Here is a 16,743-nt window from a genome sequence, read left to right on the forward strand (position 1 = left end):
TGGGGGTAAATAAGATCAATAAATGAATCCAAACATGTCACGATAACCCCGTTCAGGTATGAAACACCGCCCGTCGCCCGCCAGGTGTTCAGACAACTCGTCTCCACCGCCTGCAGCCTGCGCACCTCTGGCATCACGTGACGTAACCACGTGACGTAACCACGTGACGGCGGGTGTAATGACGTCATGCCTGCCTGCTCTAAAAGGGACTACAAAAAGCGCATCGCACGCACCTTTTCTCTCCAGGATTAAAAAGGCAGAAAGATATTGGCCGATTTGAACTTCACCAAACGATAACTCGATGAGTAAACGGCAGTTGTTTCATATTGCAGGAAGGTAGATCACGAGTGACGTCGTTTCCGTTAAAAGGAGAGATTACGTCACCTGAGACTGTCTGCAAAGTGCTCTGAGGATATTATCATTTCAGTCTTATTCAGTGTGGGATCACCAAACTCACATTACACACCAGTAGCTTGATTATACGACATCTTCTAACGTAGAAATGTTTTTTGCCAGTTTTGGGGATTTGTAATAAGGACGAATATTTATGAACTTTGCTCTTTTTCTCCATTTAGTCTATATTTAATATTTTGTACTGTTATTTTCTTTCTTTCCTGTATCTATAAATGCTGCTGTAGTGAAAAGACTTCCCCTTGGGGTTAATAAACTACCTACCCGTTGGTTGATCTACAACTCTTGGTCAAGGAATATATTCTTTTGCACAATTTTGAGTAATTTCTATTGGGAAAATGTTTCAATGAATTAAATCTTCCTGTCAACAGATCAGTTCAACCAGCAGGAGGCTCCAGTTGGCTTTACTTCAGTCCTTAGTTCATGAATATATGCTTTTGCATAATTTTGAGTATTTTATGTTGGAAAAAATAATCAACAGCTTCAGTGTTATTCAGAGTAGAGTCACCAAACATCGCTGTTCATGTCAATGATCTCCTGTTAGGTGTACGACAAGCTCTGAAGGAGGTGCCACCGCACCTCCTCCTGTTGGAGGAGCAGAGCAGCTCCAGTCTGTGTGGCTTTGAGAAGGAAGCAACACAACACGTGAAGTGGGCCTCTTCCTCCTCTCATTAAACCCAACATGTGAACGGACTGTAATCCTAACTCCGACTGTCGTCGACAAACCAACTGTCGTCACAACCCCTGCGGATTTGAAGGCTGAAATTTACGGCGGCGTTTGAACGCAGCGCCAACATTCCTCCATTTTGTGTCGGTCTTCCCGTTTCCGGGTTTCGGAGAAGGGACCGACACACCGAGTCAGCGGGGAGTATGGCTCTGCTCGCGGGGCGAGACTGCGGGTAAAGTTTTCCGTAGCCGCCTGAAAACTGTTATAAAACAGCACTTTAAACGCGTCCGGCGGTTTGTTTTCAACGCTGCGTGATCTCACGAGAGCTCTTTGCGGGTTCACCGCTGACACTTGATTGACAGCTGGAAGGTAAACAGCTCGGTGCTAACAGCTAACTGCGGCTAGCTGCCGGAAAACCGGAAAACCGACGCGAGCTCGCTAACGTTAGCCAACCTGCGAGTGTCTTCTGGTGGCGTTAAGTTACCTCAGCAGCACCTCCCGCCGGCTCCCTCCTCAGCAGCACCTCCCTTCGCCTCCCTCCTCAGCAGCACCTCCCGCCGGCTCCCTCCTCAGCAGCACCTCCCTTCGCCTCCCTCCTCAGCAGCACCTCCCGCCGGCTCCTTCCTCAGCAGCACCTCCTGCCGGCTCCCTCCTCAGCAGCACCTCCCTTCGGCTCCCTCCTCACCAGCACCTCCCGCCGGCTCCCTCCTCACCAGCACCTCCCGCAGGCTCCCTCCTCAGCAGCACCTCCCGCAGGCTCCCTCCTCACCAGCACCTCCCGTCGGCTCCCTCCCTCCTCAGCAGCACCTCCCTTCGGCTCCCTCCTCAGCAGCACCTCCCTTCGGCTCTGTGCCTCCATGCTGTGACGACGCGCCGACCAGACGTCCTGTTCGAGCCGGTGAGCGGAGCCTCCTCGTGGCCTCAGGTATGTCGGTGTCCACCCGGGAGCGGCTCCCCGACCTGTCCGGGCCTGATCGCTCTGCTCTCCGGACTTCACTTTCACGTTCTGCTCGCTGGAAAACGCCTTAATTTGTCCGACACGATGCCTGAATCACATTAAATAACGTTATTTAATGTGAACATTATTAATGTTCACATTATTTAATGTTCACATTATCTGCCTGAACAAAACAACTCGACCACACTTCAAAAGTAAACCGTCACAAATGAAAGTCCCGCGTTCAAAACTATCATCTCAGTAGACGTATGAAGGTTTGTACAGAAAAGTGTTCTCTAGATATCAGAGTCCCACTTTAACAAAGAATCTGTCATCTATTAACAGGACAACTTTAATATCTAACTAGTTACTGATTATTACTAGTGGGCATTAATATTCAACAAACATTTCATTTGCATCTTTGGTTGAGTTGCATATCGACGGCTAAAACTAATATTACTTCACTCTTTGTGAATTAATAAGACTAATTATTTTCTTGATCAATCCATTAACTTTATCAGTAAGAAGTTCATGTGACAGTTCTACAAAGCAGGTAGTCGTCCAGCTGGATTTATTTATTGATCTGTCAGATAAAGTAGATGTGGATCAAACACGATGACTGAAGAGGAGTTTTTCTGGAGAGACCCGTCCTGGTTGTGTGTGAGCTCATTGATCAGGTCCTGTGAGCTCATTGATCAGGTCCTGTGAGCTCATTGATCAGGTCCTGTGAGCTCATTGATCAGGTCCTGTGAGCTCATTGATTAGGTCCTGTGAGCTCATTGATCAGGTCCTGTGAGCTCATTGATTAGGTCCTGTGAGCTCATTGATCAGGTCCTGTGAGCTCATTGATTAGGTCCTGTGAGCTCATTGATTAGGTCCTGTGAGCTCATTGATCAGGTCCTGTGAGCTCATTGATTAGGTCCTGTGAGCTCATTGATCAGGTCCTGTGAGCTCATTGATTAGGTCCTGTTCAGACAGATGGGGAGTTCATGCTCCTCAAAATCCTAGAAACACCCAGTGAAGCGCCACAGGTCTTAAACTCTGTATTTCCTCGAACACAAAAACATCCAACTTCCTCGTACAGCCCTCCTTCCCTCCTTCCCTCCTTCCATCCTTCCCTCCTTCCCTCCTTCCATCCTTCCCTCCTCCCCTCCTTCCTTCCTTCCTTCTTACCCTCCTTCCATCCTTCCCTCCTTCCCTCCCCAGCTGCAGAGTCACACTGTCCATGTGGGGAAACCCTTTTTGTGTGTGGGATTAATTTGTTTTTAATCTTTCATGTGTGACCTCACTTTACTTTGATCTTGAATGGAAAGGATTTGTTAGATGATAGGGGTCAAAGGTCACCTGTTGGTTTTTATTACAGTATTGCTGCCGGTTTTGTTTGTGGTTGTTTTTTTTTGGCCTGGATGCTGTCGAGGTACCAGATGATCATCAGAGGACAAGAAAAAATGCTTTAATTGTTTTGATTATTTCTGCAATATAACATGTACTCAGAATTAGAGGACTGATTCAATCCAACTCAATACTGGAGCCCGACGCTGAGCCAACAATGGGTCCCGACGGCTAACTGGTTTGGGAGGATCCAGTGACCTCATCGTGTGCGGTGCTGACCCATTTAGAGCCGGTTCAGGTGCTCCTGTCCATCACAGCACTTTCACTGCTCCCTTCTATATATTTACTGGCATATAGCAGCCAATAAAATTAAAATATTTTCCATAATGTCTGTGATTGTATTGTTCACAATGTATACAACAGTAAAATTCCCTTTGGCTTAAGTTGTCTATCATATCATATCATATCATATAAACAGAGTTTATGATCATATTTGACAGAGTATGAACGTGATTTGAACGACACCTTTCATACAAGACGTGCAGCTCAAAGTGGAAATTACATGCAGTGATTCACATAAAAACAGATATAAAGAAACATTTAAAAAATATACAAAGGATATTAAATGCAAAAGAACAGATAAAATGCATGAAATTAAAATATTAAAATACAATAGAGTTAAAATATAAAATACAGCAATGTGCATTTTAAAGGTGCGGTAGTTCAAAGTGAAGGCAGGAGAGCTTCAGGTAGAGCTGGTTAAAGGCCGAAGTAAAGACATGCTTTTATCTTTCTTTTGAAAGTATTAACTGAGCTGGTTTTTCTGATATCTAACAGATAGTTTGTTCCACAGCTTTGGAGCAGAACTGACAAAAGCTGAATCCCCAACTTCTTCCATCTGTTGCTGAGAACCTCCAATAAACCAGCAGCAGATGATCTCGGTGTTCCTGAAGGCTCATGGTGAACCAGAGTTAGAGATGTGACTCGGTCCGAGCCCATTAAGAGCTTTGGATGTCAGGAGGCGGAGCTTAAAGTCCCTCCTGTGTGTTACAGGTGAACAGAGCAGAACTCTCCTCCTGGTTCTGCAGAGTTCTGGAGGATCTGAAGTCCCTGTGTTGTTTTCTTTGGGAGGCCCGTGAACATTCAAGTTAAAGCTAGAAATGAAGCCATCAATCAACGTTTTGGCATCTGTGTGATTTATAGAGAACCTTGGCTTTGTTTCAGAAAGTCGTTTTCAGAAACGACAGCATCCTCTGACCTCGTGTCTGAGTGGATGTTTTGGGATTAATCCTCTCCATGAAGCTCTGAACTGTTCTGGCAATTAGTCTCAGAGAGTTGCTAAAATATTTAACTTTGGACCGCTACCACCCCTTGGACCGTGCCAAGTGGGTTTTAAAGATGAGATTTAAAACACTTCAGGCACCACGTTTCTCTTGTCCTGACGACGTCTGTCTTCTCTGAACTCCACCGATGCAAGCGAGGAGAGTGAAACTCGTCCGGCTCGTCGTCTTGTTTTCTCTTCAACGCATCAGAGAAGTCGAGCAGCTGTAACGAATCCTGCTGCTTTCAGGTTTGTTCACTTCTGTCCTACAAAAGGTGGAGTGAGTGTCTTCACACCCCCCAAGTCTTGTGAAATCCTGGAAGTATTTCAAAACTGAGTAATCAACATGTTGGCACTCCACGTTGGATTTACTGAAGAGTGCAGCGATGAACATAAAATCACAGACGAGCCTGAAATATTATAAAAGAAATAGGAATTGTGATTAATATGTTTAGATAGAGACTGTATCACAGAGGAAGTTCGTCATTACAACACAATATATTGATGAACTATTTTGACAACTGCGTAGTTTGCTGTCAGATCCTTTACTCATGAGTCATGTTTCACATCAGTCATGTCAACTGTAATTCAGCAGCTAGTTTCCTGGTGAATTATCCTGGAAACAGCTGCAGTCAACTCATCAAACTCCTTTTGCACGCTTCGACAAAATAGAAGCACTTTCATACTTCATACTTCATAATTCATCTTTTTCCTTCTGCCTCTAGCCGCTGACGTCCTGGTTAGTGAAGGCAGTAATGAAGACACCCTGCAGCCCCTCCCTGCTTCCTGCTTCAAATCTACACCTTAGATTTCCTTGAAAATCGAGTGTGTCGCAATTAAACAGTATTACACAGAGGGTGTGCTTTCCTATGTAATCTCCGTTTCCGTGGCAACTCATGGGGTACGACTAACAACTGGAGAAAAATCTGTTGCGTCAGTTGAGTCTTATGTAACGTACGCCATGTTTCCTACTCCAGGAAGTAGTCCGACCCTTAGCAACCACCTAGCAACAGAAAGGATTTCTAGTCTCCTAGAGGACATTTTAAGATCAACTCCAGACCTACAAGTGACGTCATGTGAAGTGAGCTTCAACAGTTGTAATCTGGGCGAAGAGCTTCCTTGATTCTTACAGCCGGCTCTCGAACCAGTGAAGCTGCTCCAACTCATGTTCCACAATATTTCATCTCCATCATGTGAAATGTGTCTCTCCTTTTCCAGGAGTCCGTGTGCGTTGTCCCAGCAGAGGCAGTGAGGTCTCCGGCCTTTACCCCCCACAGAGAGGTGCCACCAGAGGAACAGGATGCCTATTCCTCCCCCCCCTCCCCCGGGGCCCCCCGCCTCCCCCAACCTTCAGTGAGGTCAGTGACTGAACCAAACACACAGTACGATCCACCGGCGTGTGTGTGGGATAATTAATGAGACATTAACAATGTATGATGGGATAAAACTGGACGTCACACATGATGATACGGCTTCACAAACACTTCTGTCCTTTATATTTCATAAACTCATGTGTCCCAAACAGTTTTCTGTTAAATATATTCTTAATGCTAAGATTGTTCTGATGCTGTAGTTGTTTTGGACTTTACCAATTTACCAGGAAGCACCTGGACACAATTACAGGGAAGCAGCCAACGGATATTTCATTTTAAATGACTTCATTATGATGGCAATATTTATATTGTATTAATATTCAAAATATTTAGTGTTGCCTTTTTCCAAAGGAAGACTAATCTTGAGACAAATTGCTTAAACGTTTAAAATGAAATAAGATGTTGAACACGTCTTTGTTTATCAGTGAGCACAGCAGGAAAAGTCCTCCAACAGATCTGTAGTGTAGCTTCTTCTTCTATTAGACCGTGAGCTCAGTCTGAAGGCTGCATCATGTTCGAGCTCTCGTCTGGCGTTAACATCAGAGGAGGTTCATCATAGAAAAATGAGCCGTGTCAGTATCTGTAGTTAAAGTCAGCCACATTCTCAAAGCTGGCAGGATGAGAAGTTACCGAACATCTGTCCAGTGAAGCACCCAGACACACTTCAAACTTCCCTCTACGGTTTCAGAGCAGAGGAACTGGAGGTGTGTTAACGTAGCTGTTGACTTCCTCCACAGGTGAACATGAATCCTCCCAAACTGAACTCCTCTGACGCAAAAGGCCGAGGAGCTCTGCTGTCAGACATCTGCAAAGGAGCCCGGCTAAAGAAGGTGGCAGCGGTGAACGACCGGAGCGCTCCGGTCCTGGAGAGTGAGTCACAACACACACACACACACACACACACACACACACACACACACAGATGATCAGGATGACACGTATGAAGTCAGAACTTTAATTGAAATTAGTAAAGTTGTTGTTTCTTTGAAAAATAATTTCAAAGAAGACGTTCCTGTATGGGTTTCATCAATATCATCAAAAGGCTTCCAAATTAAGGTCATATTTTTCTTCTAACTTGCCAAGACTGTCCACATAAATGTTGCTGAATTGAGTTGGGAATGAATCATGGTCTTGATAGTTTAGCTTTAATGTGTGTCAGTATTAATGTGTTTAATCTTTTCTCCAGAATCAGGAGGAGGAGGAGGAGGAGGAGGAGGAGGAGGAGGAGGAGGATTTGGAGGCGGAGCACCGATGGGTATGGCTGGCCTTTTCCAAGGAGGTGTGCCAAAATTACGTTCAATTGGAGGTAAAACACCAACCTATCTCTCGGTTTCTCTCTCTCTCTATCGCACTATATAACATTAACTATTTTTAAAGGTTAAATCTTTTTTTTTTTAAACAAAACTACCAAAACATTCCCCCTTCTCTTAAATGTGAAGATAAATGATCAGCAGAATCCTTACTTCCAGCTTTAGCCCACCTGACAGCAGGTGTGTTGTACTAAACTTGTGTCTGTCCTCCACCCAGATGGTTCGGCGGGTGGTTCTGTCGGCAGGTCCGCCCTGCGTCCTCCGGGCTCGCGGCTCGCGGCCCCTCGCCCCCCCGCGGGCAACCCCACCTCCCCTTCCCCAGCCAGCAAGCCCTCTCCACCCGAGCACCAGCGCTCCCACCGCCCCTCCCTGCCAGACATCTCCCGCCCCCCCAGCAGCAGCAGCAGCTCTTCTGCAGGCAGCGGGATGAAGCACAGCACCTCCGCGCCACCTCCCCCTCCGCCCTTTAACCGAGGTGGCCGTGGCAACGCTCCGCCTACTCCGAACCAGAAGGCACCTACTCCACCTTCCTCATCCTCCTCCCACAGCAGAGAGAAACCCCTCCCACCCACACCCAACAAAGGCCCCGCCCCTTCCAGCACCGTGAAACCGCCTCCATCTTCCAGCAGGCCACCAACCGGCGGCTCCTCAGCACCGCCTCCTCCTCCGCCATACAGACCCCACTCATCAGGCAGCCTCTCCAACGGGCCGTCCCACATGGATGGGGGCGGGGCTCCAGAGCTCCCCCAGAGGCATAACTCCCTGCACAAAAAACACACATCAGGAGGTGGCAGCCAAGGACGTGGCCACGCTCCACCCCCTCCTCCTTCACCGTCTCCATCCTCTCAGCAGGTCAGCAGACCGCCACCACCCGCCAGAGAGCCGCCCGGACGCAGAGCAGGTACCCCCGTCCTCCCTGCAGACACACACCTCCGTCCTCCCTGCAGACAGACACCCCCGTCCTCCCTGCAGACACACACCTCCGTCCTCCCTGCAGACACACACCCCCGTCCTCCCTGCAGACACACACCTCCGTCCTCCCTGCAGACACACACCCCCGTCCTCCCTGCAGACACACACCCCCGTCCTCCCTGCAGACAGACACCCCCGTCCTCCCTGCAGACACAGGAGACAGGGAGCGTATATATATTGCTATTCGATATTCACTGAGAACTTGGTTAGTGAGAAGAGTCGTAGTTGAATGAGTTTATTAGTGGTTCATTTGCAGGAAGAAAACGAAAACTTGTCAGAGACGTTGTGAATGACTGAGAAAACTGTTGTCTCTGGCTGAGCCTTCTCCTCCAGGGAGGTCATCTTCTCCTCCAGGGAGGTCATCTTCTCCTCCAGGGAGATCTTCTTCTCCTCCAGAGAGATCTTCTTCTCCTCCAGGGAGGTCATCTTCTCCTCCAGGGAGATCTTCTTCTCCTCCAGAGAGATCTTCTCCTCCTCCAGAGAGATCTTCTTCTCCTCCAGAGAGGTCTTCTCCTCCTCCAGAGAGGTCTTCTTCTCCTCCAGAGAGATCTTCTCCTCCAGAGAGATCTTCTTCTCCTCCAGAGAGATCTTCTCCTCCAGAGAGGTCGTCTTCTCTTCCAGAGAGGTCGTCTTCTCCTCCAGAGAGGTCTTCTTCTCCTCCAGAGAGGTCTTCTTCTCCTCCAGAGAGATCTTCTTCTCCTCCAGAGAGGTCTTCTTCTCCTCCAGAGAGATCTTCTTCTCCTCCAGAGAGATCTTCTTCTCCTCCAGAGAGGTCTTCTTCTCCTCCAGAGAGGTCTTCTTCTCCTCCAGAGAGATCTTCTTCTCCTCCAGAGAGGTCTTCTTCTCCTCCAGAGAGGTCTTCTTCTCCTCCAGAGAGATCTTCTTCTCCTCCAGAGAGGTCTTCTTGTGGAGTTGTGGTGACGTGGGCTTTTGTTGTGGGAAGTGATGGAGTCTGGTGGGAGTGAGAGAATCCGTTGCCACGGTGAGGTGTGCGTCCACAGCGCTGATTAAGTCTCTGTAGTTAACAATAAAGGATCTGAAGAGGCGTCAAAATTGTGTTCGCTGCCCCAGAAAATAATGCGTGTCTGTTTGATTGACAGGCCTGTGGTGCAGTCAGGTTACAGCTATCGGTGGGTTTTTTATTCTGTCAACCCTGGAATCTTATAAATGATTAAATTAACAACAAACGGTGGACTTTTGGCTTGAACTCATGACTACCAGTCGAACAGGAGAATCTTAGTTCCTATTTGACGAGTACTGAACTACTCTGGGTGTGAAAGTAGAGCAGAAGGCTGCCGTGTGATTTGCTCTATTTAACATTACAGCGTTGCGGTCAGGTGTCTGCACCGGCTCTCAACATGCAGTTGGTTTTGTTTCCTCCCTCCGGTAGATTTCTGGTTCACTGCAGACGTTTTCAATGTTTGAATTCAGAGCAAACACACAAAACAGGAAGGCGCTTGTTAGCCGGCGCTCCGGCTCGTGATTGGACGGCGACGCGATCTCCTGGTTTCTCTGCATTCCTGCAGCCCGGTGGAATATTCCAGCGTTGCTCTTTACTTTCTCCCTCTACACCACCTTCACATTAAGTTGCAGCACGTCTGAGGTTCATTCATCGTTCTTACATTGATTACATGCAAGGTTGAAATGAGATGAACTGTGTTTGACCTTCTGCTGGAACGAATGATGGAAATCATTTCTCATGTCAGTATTTAGCTGGTTTCTGTTACAAAACATCAATTGTTGGTTCAAAGAAGAAGAAAAACACTTTCCTGTAAGCAGCCTCATTATTGCTTATGGCAGGTGGGAATCTGCTTATAATGTTATGACACTCACTTCTCTTCACGTGAGAATTCGCAGCTTACATCTGCAATTGCATCATTTTAAAGTAAATATCTCTGGGTTTGGGACTGTTGGACAGACGAAATAAGAGATCTGAGGACGTCACCTACAGCTGGCAGGTTGTTTTTGTGGAGAACCAAACACGCATGAAAAACAAGAAAAGCACCAATATTGAAATGTTTGTTGGTGTTGTGCTGCTGGAAATCCAGTCGTGGATGAATTTGTTGGGAATCTTAAAGCAAAGAAAGAAAAGCCACAGTTTTCTCTGAAATAATTTGAAACTGACAAAATAATGCGGCTTCATTATTCATCTCATATTTAACAAAAATCAGACTTTATTTTTTGATTTTTGATTAAACAGAATACTTAAATAATAAAAAAGCAAACTTCATCTGTTGGTCTGTGAACACAGAGCTGATGTGTTTTGTCTCATCTGTCCAAAGGAAGTTCTCCTTCTGTAATTGCGGCTCTTCAATAGACATTTCAGTAACTTCCAGTATCTTTTATGAGCAGCTCTTATCTACCTGGACGTTGTCCTCGCTTCGTTGTCCCTCCGACAGTCCCTCAGACTCTCGTCAATAATATCTGCAGCTGTAGTCACAGGAACATAAAGCTGCTTGGAGATGGTTTTACAGCCTTTTGCCTTTATCTTTGTCATCTTTCTATATTTTCCATGTTCAGTACAACGGGAGAACGATGACGACCTCTTCTGTCCGTTTAAATAAGATCACTGACTGAGTACAAGATTGAAGACCTGTGATACTAAAAAAACACAAAAAAAACATAAAATATGACTAAAACCTAATTATTACTCATTATTTTTCTGCGGGTGTCAACAAATGTTTCAAGGTCATTTTAGATTAGTCTTCGTGGAACAATAAATAATTTATCATGTACATGAGACGTGAGAAAATTACTTAAAATGTCATCCCTTTTTTCACTGAGAGGTTAAGGATACCAATAAATTCCTCCATGACGTGAAATCATCTCCAGTGTGTGAAAACATGACTTCCAGAGATTCTGGGTTTAATCAGCATGAAGAAACGCTGACACAGCGTATGTGATCGCGGTGGGAAAAACTCCGGCAACAGATTTACCAGCAAAATTTACACATTTTAACACTTTCTGCATCAACATTCATTAAACTCATTTCATAACAGCAGTTTTTATTTTATCACCTTCACTCTGAATTCAACAACTGTAATGTGTGTGTGTGTGTGTGTGTGTGTGTGTGTGTGTGTGTGTGTGTGTAGCCCCCCAGGTACCCCCTCAAGGCTCTCGTAACGGCAATCGGGACGCCCCTCCCCCCCCTCCCCCGTACCGTGGCCACAGCTCTGCGGTCTCAGAGGCCCACAGCCGAGCGGGAAAACCGCCTCCCCCTCCTTCCTCTTCCTCCCTGTCATCCTCCTCCTCATCCTCCCGGACCCCGGCCGGACCCCCGCCGCCACCCCCCGCCCATCCGGAACGGCCACTCCTCCAGCACCTCCTCCAAGTCCATCATAGGTGAGTGTGGACGGACCGCTTCGGTATCATCGTGTTTCTCCTCCTCATTCATGAAAAGGCCCGTGGACTGTTATCGTATTTACAAGTTTTGAAGTGATTTACTGAACAAATATGTCTCAGTATGTCTCAATATGTCTCAATATGTCTCAGTATGTCTCAGTATGTCTCAGTATGTCTCAGTATGTCTCAATATGTCTCAGTATGTCTCAGTATGTCTCAGTATGTCTCAGTGTGTCTCAGTATGTCTCAATATGTCTCAGTGCGTCTCAGTAGAGCAGGACCAGTTGGAGAGAGGAGATCAGAGCAGGAACTTCTGCAGTTTCCAGGAGGCAAAAAAAAGGGAAATATTTGTTTCTTTAAATTGTGTTGCCCATATTTCTGATTTTACATGTAATGCCACATTAATGATGAAAGGCCGACCCGACTCCACCCAGCCTCCACCACACTGGGCCAGTTACCTGAACGCCACGTCAGTTTAAAACTAGTCAAGCTGTGAGGTCAAATATTTAACTAGAAATGAAGTTGAACATAAAATGGCCTTAAATGAACATGAAGGTGTTTAGAAACAGGAGACTGTGGACACTGATTATAAGAGAACACTACATCTACCTCCTAAAATCCAACAACTTTAATTTTTATGTTGCACAAGTGTGTTGAAGGCCTCCGAGGAGCTCCTGGTACCGTCTCCGTCCTCCTCCTTCAAAGAGCTTTGTTGGTGCCTCAGTATCATTCTCCCATAAAAGCTGGGACTGAGAAAAGAAAGGGGAAAATAATCACTTCAATACTAATTCAAAAATATGAGATGATTTTATTGTGTAGGAGCGTTTGACCTTTACAGCCACAATCATCAAAGGAAAAGTCTTTAAAGGGGGAAATAGGACCAGGGATCCAGATCTGATTTTATCCAGCTTCAAAAGGACGTGAGGTCATATGACCAGAAGCAACATTCAACATGGCTTTGTCAGCTAATATCTCTGAGGAGATGCTTTTATTTTGAAACTTTTCAGGGCTTTAGACACTGTTGGATTCTCAGAAGGTCAATAAGCTGCTCTGTGAATGAGCCTCCCCACAAACAGGAAGCAGCGGGGGTCAGACCTGGTGACGGAGGCGACGGTGCTGATAGTCAAATGTTCCACTGCAGATATGCAAACCAGCCTCGTTGTTTCCTGTAGCGCTGGACATGAGGAGGGCCGACGCCGTTCCTCGATTACCGTCTGAGCCTCGTTTCACGTTTAACATTCATACCAAAAGATAATCAAAATACAAGTTTTCAGCGTATGAATGAAGTTAATAACGTGGAGGTCAAAGAGGTTTTTTTAAGGTTGGCCGTTTGACCGCGATTCAACTGAACATCGAGTGTTTCTCCCTGGAGGATCTTTTTCTAATGTTTGTTACGTGTTTGTTTTATATTTTGTTGTTTTATGTTTTAATTGTTTTTCAGTCCAGTCAGCGATTAACAATTTTCAGACGTCCCCTAAACACCTCACATATAGTAGACGCTACAATTTACAGACGTCCCCTGAACGCCTCACAGACAGCTACATAAATATCTGAATTTCATTGACTTTCAAATTTCTCTCAAATAAAATAAACCAAATGAACATTCAAAGATGTATAAAGGTGGGATTGATTGCTGTATAATCATATTTTAAAAAGCTGTTTTTTGTGTTTGTTTCCTTCCCTCAGATGATTTTGAGTCAAAGTTCAACTTCCACCCCATCGAAGACCTTCCACCTCCTGAAGAGTACCGGCATGCCAGCAGGGTTTACCCCAGCAAGAACAACAAGGGTACGAGTCCTCTTCTTCCTCATAACGCTTTTGCGTTATTAATAAATGTTTTCTTTCCGTTTCCATCCTCTGAAAGAGCGAAGTGTTCCTGCCAGACTAGTTCGGTTTATTTGTGAGATGTGATGTGATGAAATCCGCAGACTGAAGGAGTGATTGATGTCTGTGGTGTGACTCATGAACTATCTGTCGTCGTGTCTCCGTCACTTAGTTCGGTCGTGATTAACTTTTAGTTGGATGAAGGAAGTAAATCCAGGAAATCACCATCTTACAATCGCAATAATATTTGTAAATTCCTCGTGCTGAGGGGTCGCCGGCTCCGCCTCCTCCTGTCCTCGTGGTCGCCGGCTCCGCCTCCTCCCGTCCTCGTGGTCGCTGGCTCCGCCTCTTCCTGTCCTCGTGGTCGCTGGCTCCGCCTCTTCCTGTCCTCGTGCTGACGGGTCCTGAAGCGAGAAGCCGAACCCGTAATGGCGCCTCACGTTTGCTGACTCGGTGAAATGATTTCATGTCGTGGTGCTTTTTCTTCCACGTGAACGTGAGGACGGCAGAGAGACGGACTGTCAGAGGAGATCACGGTTCTTCTCATATTCACCACTCAGTCCTCTCTGGTTCTGTAATAGATGACCCGGTTTGAACCCTCATTTATTTGAATAGAGGAGATGGATGTGATCGTGATTCTGTTTCTTCCCATGAAGTCGCTGCTTGTTGGCGTTGAAGGAGTTTTTTATTTATTAAAAGTAGTTTAAAGTTCAAATTCTTTCAGAACATTTAGGAATCAAACGAGGTTTGATTTCTTCATAACAATGTGAAGATTATATTTATGTGTGAGAAGAAAATAAGAAGACAAGTTTAAAGTTCAACATCAGTTGAAAACCAGGTTTCTGCTCCTGAGCTGCAGCTCTGGTTCTGGTTGTAGTTGTGGTTCTGGTTCTGGTTCTGTCCTGAGATATCACGGCCCGTTTTTCAGAGTTAATCATTTCCACCAGCGTGTGCGCTCTTTAATGGGTCTGACCTTCGGTTCCTCTCGTCTCTCCGTCCTCAGCCATGATGAGAGGAGCTCCTCCGGCGCCACCGGTGGGAAGGTGAACGGACCTCGGCTCGGGGACCCGGACGGAGGGAGCGGTGACGAAGCACTCGGATCACAAACACAACACTACACTAAACCAGCAGCCAGAAGCACAGCGGGGAACACAAAGTAAGCACTATGACACCGGGCCCCGCCCACACCGGGCCGGTCCCACACTACCCGCCGGTCACTTTATATCTTTTGCACGAGAGAACAGAACCAGCCGACTGGACCTTTGTGACTGTGACCCCCTGGACCGGACTTCTGTTTGACACATATCAGGACCAAACTCTGAACACTTCCACATCTCTGCATTCCATTGTTGTTTTATTTTTATGCATATTCATGATAATGATGATAGTAGTTGTGATTTTCATAATTCTTTATTTAGTTTATTTTATTATTTTTGGTGTCAGCATAAAGTTGTGGGAAGAAAAATTCAACACTAATGAATGAAAACTTTTTCAGCAGGAAAAAAATTCGAGTTTTCTGACAAAACTGATGAATTCCTAGTGTTTCTTATTTTGATAATGTTTTGTGTTTATTAGCCATTAAGCAGTGCCAGGAAGCGTTTGAATCCACTCTTTTCTTAGCGTGCCAAATGCAGGAGGAGTCACATCGAGTGACGTTTATAGTTCTGATTGTGGACGGAGAACACGAAGCTCTCCACGTCACCACTGCTGTTTGTTTTACATCCGGAGGAGAACGTTCCTGTCGCCTCTTTCTTTCCTTTATTTCTGGGCGTGTTGTCGTTTCCATCTGGAGGCGACGTTGCGCAGCAGCTTACCTGCTCCACCGAGACACTGTGCAGGATCCTGGTGCACCGAGGACATCGGGATTACACTCGCGTTCATTTAACACTAAAGAAAACAACAACAAAAACATAAACAAACAAACAAACAGGGTTCATTCTGATTTTGTCCCTGAAGTTTCTGACCAGCTGTAGTTCACTCACCAACATCTTCCTCCCGACGCGCTGCTTTCTCTGCGAGGTCAACACTAGTTTATTATTTGTTTACTGAACCGAGAGTTCAGATTTTTCTTGCGAGGAATCGTGTTTCACTTTTTTTTGCAGAAATCATCTTCTGAGGAAGTTGATCTAAAAACTCGACTCTGCTCTGATTTAAGAGTTTTACTTTTGCTGCTGGTGGCCCTTTAAAGAAGGACGGTGTGTCGGTCTGTATGAAAGACAATATGTTGTTGTTGTTGTTGTTGTTGTTCAGATGCTATGCAAAGAGCAGTTTGTACAGATTGTAGATGGTAGCAGCTAACCAAAAAGAAAACCATAATAATAACAGGAACACTTAAGTGCCAGAGAACTTTTGAAGAACAGATGGAGGTTCTTTATTATATCCTTTTTTTTAATTTTTTTTCTATGAACCATTAAGCTTCACTTTAAAAACACTAATGACATCATTCCCACCAAAATACAATGCAGGACAAATGAATAAGAACAAAATGCTGGTTGAGGTCAGATTGTCAGTGATGCAGCGCCCCCTGCTGGTCTTTGCCTTACACAAACCTGTTGTCACTCATCGGTACCGTTGGTTTTATGTTTTGTTGGGTTTTTTTCAAGGGGAAGATGATGACAACAAGGTAAATAAGAAACAAGTCTATTTGAAAATGCAATAAATGTTGTATATTTACATTAAGGAATATGGTAATTATAGTCACTGATCTATTTTTATGTTGTAAAAAGCTTGTAATATAGGTAAGAAAACAGATGAAGCGTTATAAGAAGGTTGTTCCAGACTCTGGATGTTGGGCCGTCGGGCTGAAGGAGCTGAATGTGTGTGACGGGTTCCTACCAGCCAACACTTCGGAGATCTGCTTTCTGAAAACAAAAACAGTTGGTTTGTAATTTAGAGAAGGTGAGCGGTGGATGACAGCAACAACACACCAAAAAAAAACAACAACAAAACATATCGACCTTCACTTCCTTTTGGGGGACGTTCATTCACCGTAACACGCCGGAGACGAGCGGCCACGCCGTCTCCTGATCGCTCACCTCGTCCACTCGTACGAGCAGAAACTCTGCGGCTAGTTCATCTTAATCAACCATGTTTTTTATCATTTGAAATAATTTCAAATAAATATATTCCTGTTGGGGGATAAAAGGGTACCTGATTCACCGTGTCTCTGTCTTCTTTCTCTGGAGCTCACAAACTGTTAAAGTTACTGTTGAGAAGTTTCAACAACAACTTGTACCTGCAACTGTCACTTTTAT

General features: G+C 45.5%; 1 protein-coding gene across 1 annotated transcript; it reads left to right on the forward strand.

The window, feature by feature from the left end:
• Nucleotides 1–1,991: 1,991 nt before the first annotated feature.
• Nucleotides 1,992–16,643, forward strand: LOC138208825 (WAS/WASL-interacting protein family member 2-like). Its single transcript, XM_069166977.1, is given in 9 exon segments — nucleotides 1,992–5,994; nucleotides 5,996–6,026; nucleotides 6,779–6,911; nucleotides 7,228–7,347; nucleotides 7,569–8,252; nucleotides 11,416–11,609; nucleotides 11,611–11,665; nucleotides 13,352–13,453; nucleotides 14,493–16,643. Coding segments are annotated over 9 exon segments (1,389 nt in total). The 5' UTR covers nucleotides 1,992–5,968; the 3' UTR covers nucleotides 14,537–16,643.
• Nucleotides 16,644–16,743: the final 100 nt, after the last annotated feature.

Source organism: Embiotoca jacksoni, unplaced genomic scaffold (genome assembly GCF_022577435.1).
Source record: "Embiotoca jacksoni isolate LCO1_2020_lvr unplaced genomic scaffold, fEmbJac1.0.p SCAF_4, whole genome shotgun sequence".
Classification (NCBI taxonomy): domain Eukaryota; kingdom Metazoa; phylum Chordata; class Actinopteri; family Embiotocidae; genus Embiotoca; species Embiotoca jacksoni.